The sequence below is a fragment of the Micromys minutus genome (assembly GCF_963924665.1).
Source record: "Micromys minutus genome assembly, chromosome: 12".
NCBI classification, from domain to species: Eukaryota; Metazoa; Chordata; class Mammalia; order Rodentia; family Muridae; genus Micromys; species Micromys minutus.
The window spans coordinates 39,357,000-39,382,011 of NC_137981.1; the positions used below are offsets into that span (position 1 = coordinate 39,357,000).

Consider the following 25,012-nt stretch of genomic DNA (forward strand, 5'->3'; position numbering starts at 1 on the left):
ATATGTCAATGTAGTATGTAACATTTGTTTCAAAAGAATAAGTATGTTTAAATTGCCTAAATGTTTATCAAAACAAATTGAAAAGGTCAATGTAAAAACATGTAATATGTAATGCTGACCTAAAATTCAGCACAATGCCCATTTGTGTGTTTGTGTGTGTGTGTGCATGTGTGTGCACTTGAGTGTGTGTACTAGGGTGTGCATTTTATTTTTCTGTAGGTCACAGGACATGAAGTATCTTTCCTGCATTACCATTCTTTGTATTATTCCTATGAGACAAATTCTTTCACTCAACATGGTACTATGTTGGCAGCCAGCAGGTGTAAACAGGCACTTTTTTCTCCAAGCTTCACAATACCAGGATTTCAGGAATAAAAAATGATAACCCTAAATTTCCACATGGCCCTTTTGATTTAACCTAATTCAGTACCACTTCCACTGACTTTTAAAATAGTTTATTGTGCTTTATTTCTTAATGTATGCTAATGTTTGTGTGTGTGTGTGGATGAGGGGGGGAGGGAAGAAGGGAGGGAGGGGGGAGGGAGGGAGAGAGGGAGGGAGGGAGAGAGAGACAGAGAGAGAGAGAGAGAGAGAGAGAGAGAGAGAGAGAGAGAGAGAGAGAGAGAGAGAGAGAGAGAGCGTGTATGTGTAAATGTGTGTATAGACATGTGGGCTTGCTCACAGAAGATGTGTTTGGAGCACAAATAGCAACTTCTGGGGATTGTTTCTTTTTCCACAATGTGGGTCTTAAATATTAAAATCAGATTTTTAGTTTGGGGAAAGCAGCCTTAATCACCTGAGCTATCTTGCTGTCCCCTATACTACTTTAGCTAGGGACTACATATGAGGGCATAAAAAATATTGAATATACCACTTTAGACCGCAAAGTATAGCAATCTATATTTCACTTATAGAAATAATATTTAATTGAAATTAGTTTTAAAACTTCAAAAGATTTTAGGAATAAAAGAATAACGGAACTTAATAAAATGGGTGCAATTAATTTCTGTGTTATAGAAAAATAAATGTAGCTGAAGATAGCAGTGTCTGGCATCAATGTGAGAAGTGGCTTTGTTTCAGAGAGGGCAAGTTTTCCCAATGTAGGGTAATTCCAAGGCAATGGGGTGGAGAGGGGGATCAGAAGGGAGTGCACCATTGTGAAGGTAAATGGAGTAGGACAGGGGATGGGAGCTGGGTGGGGTAAAGGGATAACATCTCAAATGTAAATACAGAGTATCTAATAAAAAAGAAAAAAAACGAAAAACAAATATTTTCTCTTTATTAAAAAAGCCTAGTTTTAGATATAATATTGAAGTTGTTTTACAGAAACCAGTAGTACAATCCAATTGAGTATAAAATTTTACCTAATTATTTTCACCAAATAACCAAAGTACTACGTAATCTTGAACATATTACTTAGGTTATGAAATTTTTTTTTGCTCTTTGTAGGCACAGCATAGACCCAGAAAAAATACTTGTGTGGTGTTAAGATAAACTGATATATTATTTATTTAAAAAAATAAAAGCTCTTCCCTTAGGATATTGCCTTTTAAAATGCATGTTTAATGAAAAATTTCTAATTATCCATTATTTGGGACCAGGTCTGGATTTATTTTTCCACAAGTCCAAAAAAACCTAGTATGAGAAATCCAGGCTAGGGTCTCTACATTCTAAACACATATAATTTCATGATTTACATAATAACATGTGATTATCAAGACCTTGTCCCAAGGGATAAACCAAAGATCATTGCACTTACAGAACTACATGAAATTGTCCTGAGAAGACAGTACGTGTGGATATATATATATATATATATATATATATATATATATATATCCTCATAAAAACTTCAATAACTCTCTCTCTCTCTCTCTCTCTCTCTCTCTCTCTCTCTCTCTCTCTCTCTTTCTCTCTCTCTCTCTCTCTCTCTCTCTCTCTCTCTATATATATATATATATATATATATATATATATATATAGTCATAAAAACTTCAAAGAAGAATTTTCTTTTTTTCTTTTTTCTTTTTTTTTTTTTTTTGGATTGGATATTCTCTGTAATTACATTTCAGATGTTTCTGCTTTTTTACCAATCCCATCCCCCCTTCTCCTCACATTGCTCAATGAAGGTGTTCCCTCTCCCTACCTCCCAAGTACTTCAGTGCCTTGGCCTTCCACTCACTGGGAAAATGAGCCTTCACTGTACCAAAGTCCTCTTCTCTCATTGATTCCAGAGAATGATATCATCTGCTTCATATGCACCTGGAGCCATGGATCTCTCAATTTGAACACTTTGGGTGGTCTTTTAGTCGCTGGGAGCTGCGGTGGGTTTGGTTAGTTAATAATTTTATTTTTCTCATGGGTTTGATGATCCTTTCAAGCTCCTTCAGACCTTTCTCTACCTCCTTAATTGGGGTCCCCATGTTCAGTCTCCATGGTTAGTTGCGAGCATCCTCCTCTGTATCAGTATGGCTCTGGTCCAGCCTCTAAGGATGCATCCATATCAGATCCCAGCCAGTAAGGATTACTTGGAATCATCAATGGTGGTAAAGTGGCTGCATATGGGAGGGATTCCCAGGTGTGGCAGTCTTTGGCTGTTCTTTTAACCAATCGCTCTCCTCTATTTGTTCCACTATTACTTTTCATGAGTATTCTCCCTTCTAAGAAAGACCAAGGCATCCATTTTCTGCCCCTCCTTCTCTTTGACTTTCATAATTTCTGTGAATTGTTCCTCAGGTATTCTGAGATCTTTGGGCTAGTATCTGCTTATCAGTGAGTACATACCATGAGAATTCTTTTGTGACTGGGTTACCTCACTGAGGATGATAGCTTCAAGTTTCATCAATTTGCCTAGGAATTTCATGAAGCCATTTTTTTAATAGCCGTGTAGTACTCAATTGTGTAAATGTACCACAATTTCTGTATCTTTTCCTCTGATGAAGGAGTCTGGTTCCTTTCCAGCTTCTGGCTATTATAAATAAGGCTGCTATTAACTTGGTAGAACAGGTGTACTTGTTAGATATTGTAGCTTCTTTTCTGCATATGCCCAGCAATAGTATAGCTGGATTCTCAGGTAGTACTATGTCCAATATTCTAAGGAACTGCCAGAATAATTTCCATAGTGGATGTACCAGCTTGCTATCCCACCAACAGTGGAGGAGTGTTCCTCTTTTTCCATATCCTCACCAGCATCTGCTGTCACCAGTTTTTGATCTTAGACATTCTGACTGGTGTGAGGTAAAATCTTAGGGTTGTTTTGATTTGCATTTCCCTGATGACTAGGGATGTTGAGCAATTTTTTTTATTGTTGTTGTTGCATCTCAGCCATTCTATGTTCTCCAGTTGAGAATTCTTTGTTTAGCTTTGTAACTCCTTTAAAAAAATTAAACAACTTTATTTAAAAAAAATAAATATACAGATTTAAAAACCATTTTTTTGCTTAAAACTATATGAATATATTTTTGTCACTACTTGGTTTTTTTTAAAGTTTGATAGTATGCAGTGAAAACTTGCTAGTTACAATGAGCATAAAGTACATATAAAATAAAATGTAATATGGAAGTAGTCAAAGTTTTCTTGGTGTGTAATGATGAAACATAATGTTTTTTTAATACCAAGGATTGCCACAAGGCTGCATTCTTAGCTCTTGAATTATTAATTTCAGGTCTACATGTACCACACTCTGAGAGGGTGCTATACATTTTTTTTTTCTAAGAAGGACTGAGGCTTCCACATTTTCAGCCTCCTTCTTTTTGAGCTTCATGTGATCTGAGAGTTCTTTCTTCAGTATTCAGAGCTTTCTGGGGCTAGTATCCAATTATCAGTAACTGCATATTATGTGTGTACCCCCTTTTATAATAGAATTATTTGTTTCCCTAGAGTCTTGCTTCTTGAGTTCTTTGTATATACTGGATACTAGTGCTCTATCAGATGTAGGATTGGTAAAGATATTTTCTCAATCTGTTGATTGCCATTTTATCTTTTTGACAGTGTTCTTTGACTTACAGAAGCTATGTAATTTCATGAGGTCCCATTTGCCACTACTTGATCTTAGAGCATAAGCCATCGTTGTTCTGTTCAGGAAAATTTCCCCTGTACCTATTCCAAGTTCTTCCCCACTTTCTGTTCTGTTGGTTTCAGTGTACCTGATTTTATTTGAATGTCTTTGATCCACTTGCACTTGAGCTTTGTATAAGGAGATAAGAAGGGATTAATTAGCATTCTTCTGCATGCTGACTGCCAGTTGAACCAGCACCATTTGTTGAAGTGTCTGTCTTTGTTCCATTGAATGTTTTTAGTTTCTTTGTCAGAGATCAAGTGATCATAGGTGTGTGGATTGATTTCTGGATCTTCAGTTCTCTTCCATTCATCTACCTGACTGTCTCTGTACCAAAATCATAAATGTTGAATCACTATTGCTCTGTAATACAGCTTTAGGTTGGGAATGAGAATTTCCCAGGAATTACTTTTAAAGTTGAGAATAGTTTATGCTGTCCTGTTGTCATTGTTGTTGTTCCAAATTATTTTACAAATTTCTCTATTTAACTCTATAAGGATTAGACTTAGAATATTGATGGGGATTGCACTGAATCTGTAGATTGCTGTTGGAAAGATGGTCATTATTACTGTATTGATCCTTCCAATCTATGAGTATATGAGACCTTTCCATCTTCTGAGATCTTCTTCAATATCTTTCTTAAGAGACTTGAAATTATTCTCATACAGATCTTTCACTTGCTTATTTAGAGTCACATCAAGATGTTCTTTAATATTTATGAATATTGTGAAAGATGTCATTTCCTTTGTGTGCGTGTGTGTGTTTTTTTATTAGAGTCTCTGTATTTACATTTGAGATGTTATCCCTTTACCCTTCCCAGTTCCCATCCCCCTCCTTCTCCATTTGCCTTCACAAAGGTGCATTCCATCCTGATCACCCTCTCCACCCCATTGCCTTGGCATTGATTTTTACTCTTTCATCTCATGTGTAGGCAGTCATGTGATGACATTTCATGGTTGTGCATCTGACATTACTAGAAAACCAAATATTACAAAAAGCTGCCTGATGCTCTTACTACTACAATCTATTTGCCCCATATTAAGTAATATGCCATTAGCAACAGATGTGGGACCGTTTTCTAGCAACATGCATTCCACAACTCTGAATTTAATTGGTTGTGATTTTCTATAAATGTCAATGTGTTTTGCAAGAGAAGTTTCCTTAATGAAGGTTCAAAACTACCCATATCTGTGGTTACTGCAACAACAAGCTTGTCAGGATACCACTCAGGGTTCAGTAGTAGGGCCCATATTTTTGTAATAACCAACTGCTCTCTAATTGTACTTAAAATCAACAAGAGGAAAATTCTATCTTACTCTAGAAAGCTATGCAAATACTCAGTTCTTGTGAAATCATGAATCTTTGAGAAGAACCTACAATAACCAATTAATTAGCCCTACATAATCACTAAGTCTCTGTTGATTTGTGTTTTGTTTTTTCCTAGTCTAATTTCTCAGGGCAACGTGGATCAATTTATTTGGCCTTAACTATTCTTCTTAAATTTTAGCAAATAGTTAGCAATGAAAAAAAAAATCATTTTCTTGTAAGCTTCTAATGGGATTTATTTGGAAGAGGATTAGATGTGAAGTACAAAGTAGCAGCCATTTAAGTACCATTTAATTCTGTAGGAAATCTGTTTAATCAAAAAATGCACCCACTTGTAGATACTTAAGTAAAATGTGTCAAAGTACTTAACATTGAATGAATCTAAAACTCTAGGCTAAAGTATCATCCTATTTAATTCATATTTTAAATTTCTTTGAACATGAAACTTCAAATTAAGATAACATTTTTAGAAAATTGTCAACTCAAGTATAAAATATTCTCATCCCTGTCACATAACTACAGTAAATCTCAAATTCGTTTGTGCAAATTCCTCAAGAATGTATTCATACAAAGAAACCAGCTAAACTGCACTTATTATCTGAGTAACTGCAAGAATGAGGCAGATTCCATTCAATGCTGAAGATAATCTTATTTCAGTTTGAGTGTACTTTTATACAGAAATATTAAAAATAAGAAAAAAAAAGACCTAACTAAACCAGAAAAACATGTAGATAAAAGTTAGCAAGCTCATACTAAATAGTAACTGAACATCCATTTTCCAGATGTTTATCAGGCCAGACCAATTTAAATAAAATTGTCCAATACACGCTATAGATTATATTTGGAAAAGCCCAAAAGTAAGGTTGAAGGCCATATCCACATTTGTGGTACACTGAAGGAGGCACCCACCATATCCTTTCAATAAAATTGGTTCTTTAGCTATTATTTGACATCAAACCAGAATAAATATGTCTTATTAGTTAAAATTAAATGTTTGATGTTGAAAGCACAGAATTCAAGAATAATCCAAAGTGGAAAATGCATCTGAGGTAAAAGGCCCTCAAACATAATTGGGAGTCTCGCTTACTATATTTTTACAGTGCATTGTTGTTAGGACAATGTTCCAACAGTATGTAATGTAATGATTTTTTATAAATATTGTAAGTATATTTGAAGTATATTTTATATGTGGTATATAGAACTTGTTCATTAAAATAATGCCCATGGTATAAAATAGAGACTGATAGGAGAAGATGACTGAGGAAAGAACTTACATTTTCAACAGAAACAGTAACAAGTTGACATTCACACATTTCATTCTTGACCTAGTTCTCTGCTTTATATGAAATGTGCCTCTTGCAATTCCTTTGACCAAGTCATTCACTCATTAAAATTTTCTCATGGTATAGGTAGGAGAGCCATCAACCTGTATTTATATCATCTCTGTAAATTCAAAATCTTTTCATTTTTGTGTTTTCAATAACTAGTTATATTAGTTTTGGAAATTATAACTACAACATTTGTCCCTTTCCTTGTGTCTTCAAAATCTTCTTCCCATATGATTTACCTGATCTCTATTAAATTTGGGGTCTCTTTTTTTATTAGTTGTTATTTTATGCCTGTTTTTAAACAATTATTCTAAGCATAATCTTAAATATGTGAGTGTAGTTTATTTGAATTATTCAGTATTACCTTCTCTATGTGAAAAGTGTAGTTAAAATTTTCTCTTTCGGCTTTGAATGTGCAAATGCCCTATAGCATTGCTATAAAAATATTACAATTTGGACATAATCTCTTTTCCTTTTGGTGCAGATATTCTCTCACTGGAAGCAAAATGTTTGATATCAATGGCAATGGAACAATAATTACCACTAACATACTTGACAGAGAGGTCAGTGCTTGGTACAACTTGAGTATCACAGCTACTGAAATGTGTAAGTCCTCATTAACCAGTTGCAGAGTCAACTGACATGTGTTTATGTGCTGTAGAAATAAAATTAAATATTTATATGTAACTATTTATATGTGGGTTATCTTATTATAAGCTACTATCTCCTCACTGTATTTAAAGCTTGCTATAACCTTACTGTTAAAGTTTGAGTTTCTCTTACTTAACAATGTGGGCTTAATAAAAATAAAGATTCAATAAAACACAGTATAATAAAAATGATAATCTTTAAATATCAAATATTTCTATTATAGTGCAATGTGTCATTATGTGTTTTTCATGAATGTTTCACAGATTTTAGCATATAATCCTCATGTTTATTCTTAAATAGCTTGTGTGATGAAAATTATGTACACTTAAAAATCATATACTTTTGAAAAGACAGTTATAATGTTACTGCCATAATGATGCTTATACTAGGCACTGGAGCTCTTATCCATTCTGGGTTTCTGGGACTGAATTATCATGACATTCTATAAAGGTACAGTAAAATGTAAGTCAGTTCATTTGTAGAAAGAAATTGAAATTAAAAATAAAAAGAATTATATATATATATATATATAAAACCTTTCAGGTACTAAAGCTTGTAATATGTCAAAACTTCTGTAATAAGTTACTTCAAACTTTTGCCATATATAAGGAAAATAAAATAAATACTTTACCCTCTTACACTAGGTACATTACAAAATAAGTGATTGGAGACAACTTTTATAATCTTTAGACAGTGTATTTTATTTATTTTTTGCTTACATGTCATACGTATATAAGTGCATGTGTGCTCATACACATGTATACATTGGTGTATATCTGAAATCATAGGATGTTTTGAAAAAATTGCTTTTCTCTTTTTACTCTTTTAGTTTCAGGGATAGATTTCAGACCATCAGAATTAATGACAGGACTCTTTGCCTTTTGATCAATGGTGCTGGGACTACTGCTAGTATTGTAGACTCAAATACTCTTATTGTGATAAGTTTAAAATAAATTAAGAATAATAAAATCATGTTTGGTTAAAATAATGCTAGATTAGATCATGTTTTTAATCTAAGGAATATTAACAATCTCAGAAAATCTCTAGTAAATTAACTTCTTGATTGCTTTCCTTTTTTAATTTTAGAACTTGCAGAGAAACATAAATTTTAGCATTATAAAAGAGAATCAAAATATTAACACATATCTTTAATTTTTGAGAAAGCAACCACCTACTCAAATGATTAGTTTCAACATTTTTTTATTTATGTAGCTTTGTTAGAAAGAATAATCTTATACATTGCCATCTTATAATAATATTTTATATATCCTTATCATAGGCTATAGTATAATACTCCTTTATGTGCACAGCATGAGCAGTCAGTCAAGCCTTCATCTCCTAACAATTACCAACACTACCCCACTGAGCAATAACTTCAAGAAAATGACTTTACGAACTCTACAAAATTTAAATGCATGTGTTCTCATGTGTGTACATACAGATACACTATTCATTCAATAGTACTGAATCAATTCTTGCTCTAAATATTATTCCATAAACATAGGTAAGAAGACATAAACAATGCTATATATGTTGTAGAAGCATAGTCAAATGATGAGAGTGACATTTAAGTATGAGAATCATTTCAAGTTCTCAAGAAAAAATACTTTAGCCATAGGGATAGAGAATTGTTATCACTGGCTGGTCTTCCAAGTGACCAAAGTTCATATCCCAGCAACCACATAGCAGCTTACCATCTTCTATAAATCTACATCCAAGGGATCAGATTACTTCTTTTGGCCTATGTAAAACAGGCATTATAATAGTATGCAAACTTACATAAAGAAAACAAAGACACAAAAATAAAATAAGATAAAATTATAGCCTTTTCATAACTCAATGTATTTTTCATGTGTTACTTTGACCTCCTTCCAAGATGTCTTTTAGTGTTGGTGAGGCTGAAAATATCAAGTTTTGCTAATTTTCTGATGTTTTAACCTGGAGACTTACATAGTGACTGACAGCTCTGAAAGATAGTTGAAACTGACATAATTATTGTTAAAGTTGTATTATGTTACAGAAGTTAAACTTTTAGCCTCTTAAATCTATGCTACATTCTTTAAAAGACAAAGAGAAGGGTGAATCACAGTTATATTCAATCCCAATCTCAAACCATATTGTCTTAATTCTACTTCATTAATAAGAGACTGTGATGGTTTGTATATGCTTCTGTCAGGGAGTGGCACTATTAAGAGATGTGGCCTTGTTGGAGAAGATGGGTCACTGTGGGTATGGGCTTAAGACCTTCACTCTAGATGCCTGGAAGTGAGTCTTGCATTAGTGCCTTTAGATAAAGAAATAGGATTCTCAGCTTCACCTGCACCGTGTCTGCTAAGATGCTGCCATGTTCTTACCTTGAAGATAATGGACTGAACCTTTGGACCTGTAAGCCATCCCCAATTAAATGTTGTCATTATAAGAGTTACCTTGGTCATGGTATCTGTTCACAGCAATAAAACCATAAGACAGAGACCTTACTAACCAATAATATAAAAATATTTTAATCTTATATTTTTAAATAAAGTAAATTGTATGAGCCATATTCTTAATCAAATTTTATAGACTTTCTTTTTTATGATTAAAATTAAGTGCAAAGTAATTTCAGTGACTAGGCTAAATATATGATGAATGTTGCTCCTGTTGTACAGCATTTTTAGAATAAAGTAATAGTTCCTAAGCATGAAAGATTTATTTTGCATCACTCTGAAGCAGTCTTGAATTTCTAATTCATGCCATTAAAAATGTGAGGATTAGAGAAATTATTTTAATATAGTATGATTTCAATAGATGATTACAATATCAATTAATTTGTAAGAACATGATTATGGCAACATTTCATCTTACAAATGTTTTTAAATTGTTATGAAAGCATTAAAACAGAATGTATTAATGTTGAAACTCTAATTTTATATCATAATTAATGAGAAAAAGATACATAAAACTTAAAATATAGACACACTTGAAACAGTTTAATTGTCATAAGAGAATTGAAGAAAAAGTAAGGACCAAAATCCATAAAATATATGGTTTCATTCTTTCAATGTCAAACTTTGTAAAGAAGTGAAATTTGCCTTTGAGTTCAACATAAATAAATTCTTGTGAGAACAAAGCTGAAAGGGTTACAGGATTAGAATCTATCTCCAATAACCGTATCAACAAATCAGTCTATCAAGCAATCATAAGTTTTATTTAATTTAAGTATATAATTTTGAAACAATTTTCACAAAATGTAATACATCAATAGTTTACTTGATAAGATGAACCAAAATTATGCAAATTATAACTATATTAATTTAGACATTATACATAGTGTATGTTATTCTTGACAAACAAATGTTAAAAAATAAAATTCAAAAATTAAAATGTGAAAATTTGAAAAATAAACAGCATAAACTGAATGCATTTATTTTAATTATAACAAATCTTATAACTATAGGTATATTTCAAGATAAGTGATAATAAATGTTTTAAGTCAGAAAGAAGAAGTTCATTCTAATCTGATTCTGATGTTATGTGGTCATATTTCTGAGACTCACAAACCATTTTGTAAAGGGTATTTAATATTTTCTCATATTTTATCTTAGGAACTGCTATCCTTGTTAACTGTTGGTGGCAGATCTGGCATCCAAAAGCACCAAACTTTGTTTTCTTGGTCTCTTTCTACTCACTATTAGCAGCTTTCCTAGGCAGGTATCACATTACTGTGACATATCTAAAATCTTGGGGATCTGAGGCAACTTAACTAAACATCTTCCTGTTTCAATGTCTGGAATGTACAGATGATCTTCTGGGATCTTCAGAAGAGAATGGCTCACTGCTCTAGCCCTGCACTCTATAGCACTCTAGGCTCTGGTTGACCCCATTCCTATGTTGCCACTCATAAACTTTCTTCATGGAGCCAAGCCTCAATTTCTTACATGACTCCTTCAGTCCTAGAATATCAACTCTAAATGAGGTTGTCCTAGTATGAATAGCATTTCTTGACCTCTCACAGTACAAAGCCTCAGCTGTACTCCATTACACTGTTATGCCTTGCAAAGAATACCACCTCGGTGATTCTTATTATTAAGTTGACCTACAGCATGAAGAACAACTTGGACTATCTTAGAACACAGCTTCTTTGTGCTTTCAGAAAAGACTTCCCAAATTATTTCACTACAGTGATGCTATTCTCTTTTTAACCACCACTAATTTCTTAGCTCCAGATAACCTGTATCAATTATTTTAGTCGACACTTCTACTCTTGACTCTAAATCAGAGCCACATGGCTGAAGCTAAGTTCTGATGCTAACTGGAGCCTAAACATACCCCAACCCTTTTTCTATTACATTATCACTAGCTTTCTGTTTTTAAACTCTTTACTGTCTAAATTTGGCTGTCCTGGAACTTGTTCTATCAGATTGACATTGAACTCAGAGATTCCTGTATCACTGTATCCTGAATGCTGGGCAGAAAGTCATGTGTACCACAATGCTTAGACATAAACCTTAAACTATCAAACTTATTCAAATTAAAACTCGAAACTATCCATCATAATTTGTGACTCCAATTAATTGTTTCATATATGTATAAATGTAGGAAACTCCTATAGCACAGAGTTACATTGAGGCATTGAAAACAGCTCTTCAATGTTAGCTTGTTTCAATGGATGGTATTTGACCCAGAGACCTATAACTGAACAAATGTATAATTAGAGAGGATGGAACACTTAGTATTAAGAGAGATGCCGCTATCAATCTCCTTAATTTCTCAGGAATATTGTCTGTGAAAGGCAGTAAAAGATTGTAAGAGCCAAAAGTGGTGATGATTCCAAAATAGACCATATCTTCCAGGTACAACAGGACTTATGCAAATATGTACTCACAGAAACTATAACAGATGGAATAGTTCCTGCATAGGTTCAAACAAAACAAAGCCTCAACATTAGGAAGGAGAGGCATATATAAATTCATATAAATAACAAAGAAGCTATTAGAAATTGATGGCTACAGGAAAGACATTTTTAAAAGATCATAATGTGCTGCCATGTTTATATCAGCCATACTCATGTCCAGGCACCATGCCCCAGAATAGTTAACCAACACTGTTGCTTGCAGCTTTTGCTACCTGACCTAATCTCTGGGAACCGGCTGTGCATCTAGGCCCCCCTCCCAGCTTCTCGAGTCCATGGATATAAACAACAGAAACACCTTGTTTAACTTCAACTTACCTTTTTGGCACAATTGTAGGGTACTAATTGTCTCTCACATAGAGAATCATGCTATTAACAATATTCTTAGCTCCACACCTCTCTACCTGCCCTCATATTTAGTTGTTCAGGTTACCTTCAATCCCAGTTCAACATGCATAACTGCCCACCTGTAAAAGTGGCCTGGAGCTACTCCACCTGAGATTTCAGATGACTGATTATTTTTTCCCTCTCTGAAGCAAGGTGAACTTTCCCTCTATCTTTCACCTGCATCTGTTTCTCACCTGTAGGAACCAGGAAGTTCTGTCTATTCCTTCCACCTAGTAATTGGCCCTTGGCTTCTTTACTAAAATATCAAGAACCAATTGGGTAATAGGACCTTAGCACCAGAGCTACCCCTACACAACACAAAACAAACTTCATTTTATATATGCATTTGGGGGAGATATTTTAATATTTTTTGACATATGCATGTGCTGTTTGTTTGATTTGGGTTTTGATTTTATATTTTTGAAATGGATAAAAGAAACATAAAGTTGGGTTACTAGGGAGGTTTGTTAAATCTGGTAGCACTTTGTATAAATAAAACAATTAAAATGATTGCATGTTTTGTTTAATATAAAAAAATATAAAGTAAAGAAAAATCTGTCAAATAGAACAGGACAAGACAAGAGATGAAAATTCAACATAAAAGGTACAATGATCAGAAACATATTCATTTTCACACTTCGATGACCATAAGCACTGTACTGAAAGTTATAATATGTATGCAGAGAACATGGAACAGAGATATTCAGGCTTGTGGATGATGCTGCAGTATGTGTGAGTTCACATAAGCTTTTTCATTTTGATTTAGAGATTTTTGGATTCTTAGTGTCATCCATTCCTCATGGGTTTTACACCCACTAAATTTCTTCTAAGGAGATACCTGAGCTTTGAGGGGAAAAATTTGATGGAGACATTTCACCTAGGGCTGAAGTATATCATTATTCTTTGGATAATGTCTAGCTTTGGATCTCTACATTTACTTTCATAAGATATAGAATATGAATGAATCAATAAATGAATGAAATAATGAATTAAAACTTAGCCACTAGAGCAAAGGTTAACATCTGTCACTTAAACCTGCTAGAGGAAGGAAAATCGATTTTCTCCAATAAAATGGCCCAGGGTATACAAACCACTCCAAGCATATATCTTATGTTCAAGAGTGGTTGTACAATATATTCCAACATGGACTACACAGTTTTGATAATGTGTGTTTGTGTGTGTGTGTGTGTGTGTGTGTGTGTGTGTTTAGTTTTGTTAGAGTTTGGCTTGTTTCCTTTGCTATGTTGTTCTTTTTTGGGGTAGTTTTGTTTTTTGTTTTTTTGTTTTTCTTGGTTTAGTGCAGTCTCTTTTGGTATTTGGTTTGTTCAAAATTAATAAAGAATAAAATAATTAAATAAATAAATGAAACACAGAAAATATGTGAGGTACTTTTGTCTTTTCAGCTTTTAGCCACCTTAAGGCTTTGTCTCAATAACTAAGAAAAATATTTAGAATTCAAAGTCTATAGTTCCTCAATAACCATAGATCTTTGCATTAGGAAGATGTTAAGTAGTTGTTAATCCTGTCCTTTGAAGAAAAAGCCCACAAACAACAACAATAAAGCAACAAAACCAGAACCATAAGATCCTTGCATTTGGGGCTAAATTTAAAGCAAATTTATTTGTTAAATATTGATAAACTTTGTTCAGGATAATTTTCTGGAATTCTTAAGCTGGAATGGTTCTCCCATGTGTTGCATGGGTTTATAAGGACAAACCTTTAGGCTGAAATCCTTTCCCAGGAAGCTTTGCTATGTCCTAGAACTAAAATTCCAAGCATTTGAGGAAGTTACCTAGTTCCTGGACAGGAGGGTCTTACAGGTTTATGCAGTTACTTGACTGAAGCTAGGTACAATAGGACAGGGCAAGAACTGTCAACACTGTCAAAGTGAATTGATTAAATTCATGTGTTTTAATATTAAGCAAATATGGAAACCTGACCATCTCCAGACACATTACAAAAGTGCTTTTTCCATAGGACTCTCAGTGATCTATCCAGCTCTGTATATAGTTGTCAGTCACACTCACCAATGTTATAGAGAATGCCTGGTCTAGACTTCTGACTACCCATGCCCTGTTTCTGTGTGGCAGCTCAGGTCTCTAAAAGCAAGTGCTCAGAAATGGAAAGTACAAAGCATGAGTGTCTCATATACTTATATACTTTTATGTAAAAGCAAGGTAAAATCTCAAAAGAATTCTGGGTAGGAGCCTTTTGATATTTACCTAGATCAATGCTAAAATACTAGTGGTGTATTTTAAGTGACATCAATCTTAAGTATAATACCAGAGACTGGTGAAAAGCGTGCATGAAAATATATAATGGCTCTGGTAATTCTCGACTTTTATTTTTCATTATGGTGCATATGTGTATGTGGATTTGTGTGTGAAATGTTAGTAAAATACTTGTATTTTGAAGTCCAAAGATAAACATGCATATTATTTAAGAGAAAAATAAGTTATACTGTATGTTTAACAAGAAAATTAAGGCTTTCAGCATGTATTTGTATTTACTTTTACAAATATATAGTATATTTTTACTTTACAGAGTCACACAAACTGAGTATACCATAAACCTCAAGTGTCAATACAGAAAATTCCAATATATACTTAGCAATGCCCAAAGAGTACACTGTAGTCATATGGTGGGAGTGCACTTTTTTTGTTAACTAAGATCTGTCCTCTTTCCACAAGGCATCATCCAGTCATGCAGTTCTTGATGATGAAGAAGCTAAGGCAGGAGGAATAGATCATCAGAGCATTTCAGGATCTGATTTATTAACCTGTGTTTTCTGAATATCTTTATGTCATTTTTAATGATAAAAACAGCACACATTTTTCCTTCTCAAACATGAAACAGGCAACATAGAAAGAAGGGCTTTATTCAAGGTCTCATTTCTGGAATGTTGACATAGTGACCATAGACTGGGACACAGTTGTGTGGCTTCTTTATCATGGGTACAGTTGGCCTGAGTATCCCCATGTTGCTTGTTCATGCAGACCCTGCCCTTTGCTTGCTGTTATATTATATGACTTATATGGCTTATAACATGTATCTCAGAGAAGTTCAAACACCCTTTCTCATTTAGGCTTATAACAGTTTATCTACAAAACCCCAGTCATGACCCTTACTGACTTCCCCTTTTTTGTACTTTAAAATGCTTTATTCTTTCTTCTTTATCTTTATCTGAATATCCCTTTCATTGCTGGCTCCAGAACTACACCAAAACATATATAGGCTATTTTACCATCAGCCCCATAAATTCATGTTGATAAGATCTCACATTGTCAAAAACAATAAGGAGAAAAAAAATAAAGCCAGAAGTTATGAAGATGGCTTAGGCATAAATGCTCACCACATATGCTGGCCAGTGATGTTTCAATTTGACACAAGCTTGTGTCAAGAAAAAAGAGAACTCAATTCAGAAAATGCCCAAGCAAATTGTCCTGTGAACAAGTTTGTGGAACAGTTTATTAATTAATTAATTAATTAATATGGGAAGGCTCAGATAACCAGAGGTGGTGACACCTCTGGGCTGGTATTTCTCTGTGACACATGAAAGCAGATTTCACAACCAATGAAGAGCAAGGCAATAGCCATCACTCCTCCATTGCCTATGTATGAGCTCCAACCTCAGTGTTGTAGTCCTGTTTGAATTCCTGGCTAAACTGCACTTGTTATACAAATTCATCCTTAACTCCTTTTCCCTCAATTTATTAAAAAAATAAAAGTAACAGTTTATTTTGAAACACAAAGGGATCTTTAAAGATATTATTTAATATTTTTATTTATAATTTTAAAGATTTATTTTATATTTAATTATTTACATTTTTGTTAATTATGTATTGTTTATTTATTTACACTTTGCAAGTTATTGTCTAATTTTAGTGTTCCATAATATGATGTGCTATGACCTTATAAAAGATTTCAGTTGTGCTAGGACCTTGGGTAGTTTGCAAATTAAGTGTTTTCCCAGCACAAGTGTAAAAGTTAGAAACAGTGGCAAATAACAAATTCCTGTCCCAGTGCAATGCACTGGGCTCATAGAAATACTTCCAGTAGTTAATAATGTTGATATGGTGTCCATATAACAATCATTTACCCATTTTACCCTCATTATGGGTTGAAACCCTAGAACATAGACCGCCAAAATAAATGGGACTTGAACTGAACATAGATTCTGTTTCTGGCACTTGTAAATATGTAGATCATATACACCCCATCCTTAATTTTCCTCAAGTACAAATATCAGTATACAACAAGCCTCCAATTCAATTTATTGTGTGTCTTTTAATAAACATGTAATTAATTGCATTCTCTATCTTTAAATTTCAGACAATGTACAACAGATCTCTTCAGCTCGTGTTTATGTGCAGGTTTTTAATATTAACGATAATGCTCCCGAGTTCTCAAGATACTATGAGACTTATGTTTGTGAAAATGAAAAATCTGGTGAGGTAAGATGAAATCACAATAGATCACCAAAATCTGAGCAACAAAGCATTTCATATTTTAAGTAATCTAAATATAATATATAACAAATGCCAACATACAATAACATATTATATATTAAAGTAAATAATTTTGGTTATAAACCATATATTATATATGTACATATTCTAATGATAATTTTATTATATATATTTTACACATTGATGTTTTAAAGAACATTATATTCATGTAACTCTGCCATGATATTTTACTTCATTAAAACTTAAGTCTTTGTTATGAGCAAAGCATTATAGAAAGAGGCAGAAATAATTAATGAAAAAACCTATCTTTCCACAGATTTTTGTATCTCCAAGTCACTAAGGTTTCATTCTACTAACCTAAAATATGATATTTAATGGTTCTAATATATAAATAATAAAATATACCAGTATATGAATGCCAGGGGCAACCTGTTTATAAAAATAAAGATATTCAATTAGTAGTATATTAAAAATGTAGATAATATATATACATGTATTTGTTATAATGTATGATATACATGATATATAACATAATATATAATCATATATAATATGTAAGTATATTCTATATGATTAAATATAAGATGCATATAATAAGTATGTATATTTCAATATCAAAAACTACAGGGAATAGTCTGACACAGCAGAAATGTTTTCATTCATAATATATAAAAAACACAGGGACACACATTATGTGGCCTTCCCTTCCAGAATGTCATCTCTTTAGAGACCACACAACTGAAGATGTGTGATACATATACAGGAATAGAGGTGGATATAGTGGAATGGCACATTTCTAAATTATAAATATTTTAGAAGGATCTTAGCAATTAAAATCTAAATCTAATGACTGTTTGCAAAAGATCAGAGGGTGAGGTGATTGGCAGATTAAATTTTGAATTAATGTTGCATGTGATATATCATTTTAACTGAAAAAACAGAAGATGGAATTCTAAACATTACTGACTCCTGAGCAGCAATGTCAAGATGTAGTAAGAGACAATTAGCTAATTAGAAGTTCTGCCCTAGATGTTGTCAGCTAATTGATAGATACCAGTTAGATAAACAAAAAATCATATAGAAATAATTACAGCCAAGGAAAAGAATTTTTATGTTTGACAGGGAGCAAAAAATACAAAGCAGAGAAACATATTTACTGATCTCTTGTTTAAAGTTTAATACAATTATGAATTTCTATGATTATATCATTTAATTATAAATCATCATTCTGCTGACAGTAAACACTTATACTTTATGAATATTGAATCAAGAAGTCTTCCTAATATTACCCTAGCAGCACAACCAGTAAAATATTAAGTACACCACACAATATTTTCAAAGCAGTAAGTATTTGGGGGCATTAGTTACTAAAAAGTAGACAGCGGGATAAACCAGGTTGGGAATAATATTTTTTGAGAAAGTTCCATTAGGTTGAGATTATTTTCATGAAGCCCTGAAGTAGAAAGAGAGAGTACTGAACACCAGTGTTTTCCAGGGGACTGGGAGACTAAGTGGTTTTGGACTGACATTCACAGTGGATAGAGTGAATGGAATGTTATAAAACAAGACTAGTCCTGTGTGTGTGTTAGTACGAACACCTAATAGAATCTGTAGTAGATCCCAGAAATATAGCAGAGTCCAAGTTATGGTACTTTTCTAGGTTGATACCAACCATTTCTTCTTCTTAGAATAAGCTCTGAAATCAATAGAGAGTTTAAACAATGTAATAGAAGTGTTTGCTATTGTTGTCTGGACCTGCACTTAAGTGTTGATGTGCCAAAGAACAGGTCTAGAGCAAGTCACACACTCTGCCTATCAGCATACTAGGCATGGGCAGAAGAGATGTTACTATAGAAAGATATTGAAGTAGGTGTTGGAAGCAGTAGGGATCCTTTAAACAATTTGAGAGCAGAGATTTTGATAAGACATTGTACTCATAGTACAGCAAGAAGGCATGAATTATGAATTAATTCAAAGGGCTTATCCAGTGCAGGTAGAAAGAAGAAATATGTTCTGCCTCGTTTAAGAAATACATGAGAGAACCAAGGTCAAGAAATGAAAATTTCAGTTATTAAATTTTAAATTGTTGTGCAATTATAAATTGTATTGATACCATAGACTTCAATATGGAGTTAAAGGGAAAGGTCAGTGGTAGACATTATAAGTTTGAAAGATTGCATTGTCTAGAAATTGACAGGCCATAAAAAATATAAGAATCCTAGGGAAGCAGAGAGTGTGATATCCTAGAAACCAAATAAAGTATTAGGTAGAAGAAAAAGTAAAAGTTTTCTTCTAATAATTTTTTCATAGGTTAGGGGAAAGTAGTAATTTCCCTACTTAATTTAACAATGCATATTTTAAAATTTTTAATATTTATGGCTACCAAAATATGCTATAGAAATATATGGTATCTTTTGTTTATAAAGAATACTGTATAAGAATGAAAATATATGGCACTGGTTATTCATTGCAGCAGGTAAAGCTGGTTAATAAACCTATAATTCAAGTTATATCACAAACACATGAAATATGAGTATATATGTGTATAAATATACATGCATAAATATTTAACTTCAGAAGTGTGCCATGGCACATGCATAATCCTATTACACAGTGAATATATACATTTATATTTTAAGATTATTTTACTCAAAGGAAGAACTATAAAGAAGACAAATAATGAGAACATTTTCTGGTGGGGGACACTTAGTTTCATCAATCTCTGTAAGTGTCACCAACATAAATGCCAAAGCTTGTGCTGACAAGGACAACAATAGGGATGCTGACATGGACTAAGGAGAATCTATAAGGACTTGACCAGGCAAAAAGAACTACAGCCTACAAAGGAATGCAGAGTGCAAGGAAATAGTTATCCTTAAGGAAGAGCAAGCAGAATGCCCCCTGATTGCTTAGTCAACTCTGAAATCACACAAATAACATTATGTAGACTGAAGTTATGTAGATCATACATGCATATCTCTGAATATATAAGCACATATACATAGATGTATATACTAAGAATTGTTGGACAGAGGTTGATGTGTATATAAAAAAGAAAAGATAATGTCCCGGTTTTAGGCACCAATGTCAGGAAAAAGATGAAGAAAGTGTGTGTGTGTGTGTGTGTGTGTGTGTGTGTGTGTGTGTGTGTGTTTGTGTGTTTGTGTGTGTGTGTGTGTGTGTGTGTGTGTGTGTATGTGTGTAGGAGGGTATGGCCCATGGAAGTGCAGGAGGCATGGGGTAAGGGTGATGCCTCTGGGGGACCCATTTTGGGAATCCCTTTCCCCTGAGGGAGCAGCCACATGACAGTATAGTACAGACTAGAGTTTATTCAGGACATGGGAGGGAAATTTAAGAGGGTAGTAGAGGCAATGAGAGAGAGAAGAGGATTAGAGTAGAGGCCAGCCAAGAGCATGTGGAGAGAGAGTGTGGGAGGGAATGAGGAGAGGAGGGGCAAGCAGGGGGAGCACAAGAGACCAAGAGGCCAAGAGAGCAAGAGTGAGAAAGAGTCCTAGATCCTTTGTTCTTCTGTAGCAGAGACAATCTCTGCAGAAATCCTAGTGTCAACTGGTCCTGCAACTGGTGCCTTAATGAGTCCTTAATGTTAGGCTACCAGTGGTCCTGGGAAGAAAGGCAGAAATGTTCTATCTTCTTCATGTTTACATTTCAAAGGAATTAATGTGTTCCAGGTGCTTGAGAAAGACAGCACAGCTTTGTTAAATGAAATAGTATGGGAGCCATATCAACACAACAAAAATCCATTAACATTTTTCAATTTAATTAAAGTGTCCACAGTACCACATTAAAACCTAACAAGTGGTCCACTCCATTCAGGTCATTTTTCCACTACAGAGGAAAGTACAACGTTATCCTGGGATACACAACATTGTGAAAATTAATGTATAATAATAATATTAGTAATAATAATAATAATAATAATAATAATAATAATAATAATAATAACAATGCTATAATCTACAGAATAAATAAACCCTATTCAAACATTAAGAATAGGGACAACAAAATTTTTGAAAGAAGCCAAGCTGAGGAGGTGCTAAATGTTGAGTCACTCTTAGTCAATTGTTTATATAATGCAAAAGTGGTACATTATAATATTAGTTACCATACAACTTTTAAAGTTTTTAAAATGGAGAATGGCTGTATTTATACTATTTTATATTTAGGCTTATGATTCCCAATAAAAACAATAAATCCATTTATAATTTGTTGCATACCATTTCTTCCCTATTGATTACATTTGTATGTATCCTAATTTAAGCAATGTTAATGTAGACAAGTACGTCTTATTTATGGTGAAATAAAGTCATATTACTATGTGTTAGGAAAAAAATGAAGAGAGTCAGGGGTGTGGTCAATGGAGGTGCAGCAAGGCTTGGGGGAAAGGGAGAATCTCTGGGGGACCCATGTTGGAAATCCCTTACCTCTGAGGGACCATCCATAGGAAGGTATAGTACAAAATTGAGTTGATTTAGGGCATGGGGAGGGGAGTTAAGAGGGTAATAAAGGCAGAGAGATAGAGGAGAAAAGAGGAATAGATGCTGTCCATGAGCACACGCATTGGCAAGGAATGGGGAGAGGATGGACAAAGTGAGTAAGGGCAAGTGGGCAAGAGGAGAGAGAGCAAGAGGGGAAGAGTGTAAGAGAGAGAGAAGGAGGCAAGCAGCCCCTTTTATAGTGTCAGGTAACTGGGGCAGAGCATACCTGGCTGTTGCCAGGTTACTGTGAGGTGGGGTATACCTAGTTGTTGCCAGGTTACTGTGGGGTGGGGCTTACAGAATCCCAATACTATGTGTATATATAAGGTTAGAAGCAGAATGGAGTGCCATCAGGGATTAACTCTATCTCAATACTTTGAACCGCAACTATCCTTTTTTCTAAAACAAAGAAATCCCTCTTTGAAACTTAAATTAACATACAGAAAGGTGAGGCTTTTGAGGCTTTGTAGTGTTCCCAAAGCTCAGGATCAAATCAATTGCACCCATCTGTGAGTGAGGGAAACAAACGAACAAACATTATTCTCTTAGTTAAACAAAAGGTGTTACCTATGCCCAAAGATCTCTCTCAGTGCAAAGAGCAGAGTGGAGTCTTCTAGGCTTCTATGATTTAGTGCTCAGAAGTGGGCCACTGTCCTTCCTTTGTTGTTTGTTTCAATCCTTAGCTCTCAGCAACTGGCCAAAGCTTTGGCCTGTATCCTTGGCTGAGCCTTCTGATTCACCTTGAAAACTTTCCCCAACCCCCTGCTGCTGCCTTACAATCTTGTGTTGAGCTCTGCTACAGCACCTGCTGGCTTTTTATACCCAAACTTAAAAGACCTTGCTTTGATATTTTGGTTTCTTAGGTCTTTTGATGTGGTTGTTTTGTTATTTCTTCTCTACCTCCTCCAGGAGGCTTCTTGGATTTTTATCTTACAGGCCCTATCATTTCTCTTTCAAATTTTAGGAGTAGTATACTTGGTCTTCACTCTAAGTGTGTTTGTAACTTACTTCATTAATGAGACCAGTCAAGACTAAAAACTCCCTAGAGGTTGAGATTTCAGATTTTATTTGTTAGTTCATTTTATACTCATAATGACAATAAAAAGAAATCTGCCATCAGATTATTTTATAATGTTTACAGTAGTCAGAGGTACATATCAATATCAGGGGAAAATGTTAAAAGACTCAGATTTCTGGTAATATTCATCATGCAAGCAAATTTTGACAATGAGCTTTCAGATGATAAATGGTGTCTCAGTTACTATACTACTGCTGAGAGTAAATGCCATGATCAAGGTACCACTTTAAAGGAAAATATTTTATTGGGGCTTGCTTACAACTTCAAAAAGTTAGCCCATCATCTGTTGTGGAGAGAAAGGAGCCAATCAGATCCGGTTCTAGCGAAGTTTTATAACAATAAAACCTGATCCACAGGCAGGTAGGTAGGCAGGCACAGAGGGAGACTTGGACTGTTCACCATTCTGGGAAACAAGTCCTCAAGTTAATGAAAATTTTAGTGGTCACACTCAATGAAGGAACATTATAATCGCTAAAAAAGAATGAAAATTTTGGGGTAATCCTGTGTACCACTTACTCTAGGTGGATTTTGACAATAGTTTATGACAAAAAATTGGACCTGGACATAAAGTACTATTACCTATTGTCTGTTCTCTCAAGAAAATTCTTTTTCACAAGGCTGGACATTTAGACAAAAGTTACCTCAGGTACATGAAGAAAGCTTCTGTTTCTTAAAATATGAGAGTCCTTCTTCTTACTCCTGGCAAGAGCAACATGAGGCTCTTCAATAATATGACTGTGCTACCTGTTCACTTAAAAGTCAGTGCTAAACTGGAGGCTCCATCATCCCCTATTCATATGCTCAAATGCTTTCTCCCATTCCCACATGATCTGTAAACCTTTCCCAGTAGTAGACAGCTTAGGCAGTTAGGAATAAACTTTTCAAGTTCACCCACGGAGCAGGTATTTTAGGTTTCTCTTTTGTTTTGTTTTGGTTGTTCTTTTTGCTGTACCCCTTTTCTTTTTCTTTCTTTTTTTGTCATTCTTTCTAATATGGCAGCAAGAGCAACTTCAGCCATTTACAGCTGATTTCAAATATTTCTACCCAAATAGTTAGCACTTGGCTCTTCTACGAAAGACATCATTATCCATTCCATCAGCCAGCCCTCAGAAACGCTCTCATCTTCATTGCCAGTTGACATCATTGTTCAAAATTTAATGTTAATTTTATCATGTCAAGAGTTTTCTTCACTTCATTTCAACTGTTCCTATAGTATAATTACCTATACTGTTCCACTCTATTGCCTTGTTCAAGCCTGTTGGCATACTACAGTTAGCACTAAATCATCTGAAGTGGATCTCTGGCCTCTGCAAACTATTTTATCTCATTTTGATAAATGAAGAAAGTTATACTTTATAATATTAAAACTAAATTTCTGAACATGCTTTCTTTTCATCAAGCCTATGGCAAATTCAAGAGATCCTCATAGAGGTACTAATTTCTATCTTCTTTGTTTTTTGTGTTCCTTGTTCAGCTATAGAATCTACTAATTTTGTAGCTCCAAATGAGTGCATAGAAATCCTTCTCAAATATTCCCCCACACACACTTTTTGAAATTGGATAATCTCTGCATTTACATTACAGATTTTATCGCTTACCCACAATCCCATCCCTCTTCCTCCTCCCATTGCCTCCATGAAGATGTTTCTTTTACCACCCACCCTCTACCTCCTCAGCACCTTGGCATTCCCCTACACTGGGAAAATTACCCTTCACTGAACCAAAGGTCTCTCCTCCCACTGATGTCAGAAAATGCTATTCTCTGCTACATAGGCACCTGGGGCCATGGATCTTTCCATGCGAACTCATTGATTTAAGTTTTAGTCGCTGGGAGCTGTGGTAGGTTTGGTTAGTTGGTAATTTTGTTCTTCCCATGGGGTTGCAGATCCTTTCAGCTCCTTCAGTCCTTTTTCTAACACCTTCATTGGGGTCCTCATAGTCAGTCTAATGTTCAGCTGCAAGTATCCTCTTCTGTATCTGTATGGTCCTGGCCGAACCATGGAGGAGGCATCCATATCAGTTTCTTGCCAGTGAGCACTACATGGCATCAGCAATAGTATTTGGGTTTTTTGGGTACATATGGGTTGTATCCATATGTGAGGCAGTCTCTGGATGATCTTTTCTGCAATCTCTGCTCCATTATTTGTTCAAGAACATTGTGTTCATAATTCTAAGAGAAACTGAAGCATCCATTTTCTGGCCAACCTTCTCTTTGAGCTTCATAAGGTCTGTGGATGGATTCTTGGGTATTCCAAGCTATTAGGCTAGTATCCACTTCTATGTGAGTATATCTCATGTGTGTTGTTTTGTGACTGGGTTACCTCACTCA

The 25,012-nt window shown here is 34.4% G+C and overlaps 1 protein-coding gene across 1 annotated transcript in view; it reads left to right on the forward strand.

Annotated features, from left to right (window-relative positions):
- Positions 1-25,012, forward strand: part of CDH19 (cadherin 19) — a gene marked incomplete at its 5' end in the record, with an annotated part of 75,675 nt that overhangs the window by 34,781 nt on the left and 15,882 nt on the right. The window contains 2 exons of the mRNA XM_080926226.1: positions 7,196-7,317; positions 16,973-17,094. Coding sequence (XP_080782352.1) covers positions 7,196-7,317; positions 16,973-17,094 — 244 coding nt within the window. The remainder of the gene's footprint in view (positions 1-7,195; positions 7,318-16,972; positions 17,095-25,012) is intronic.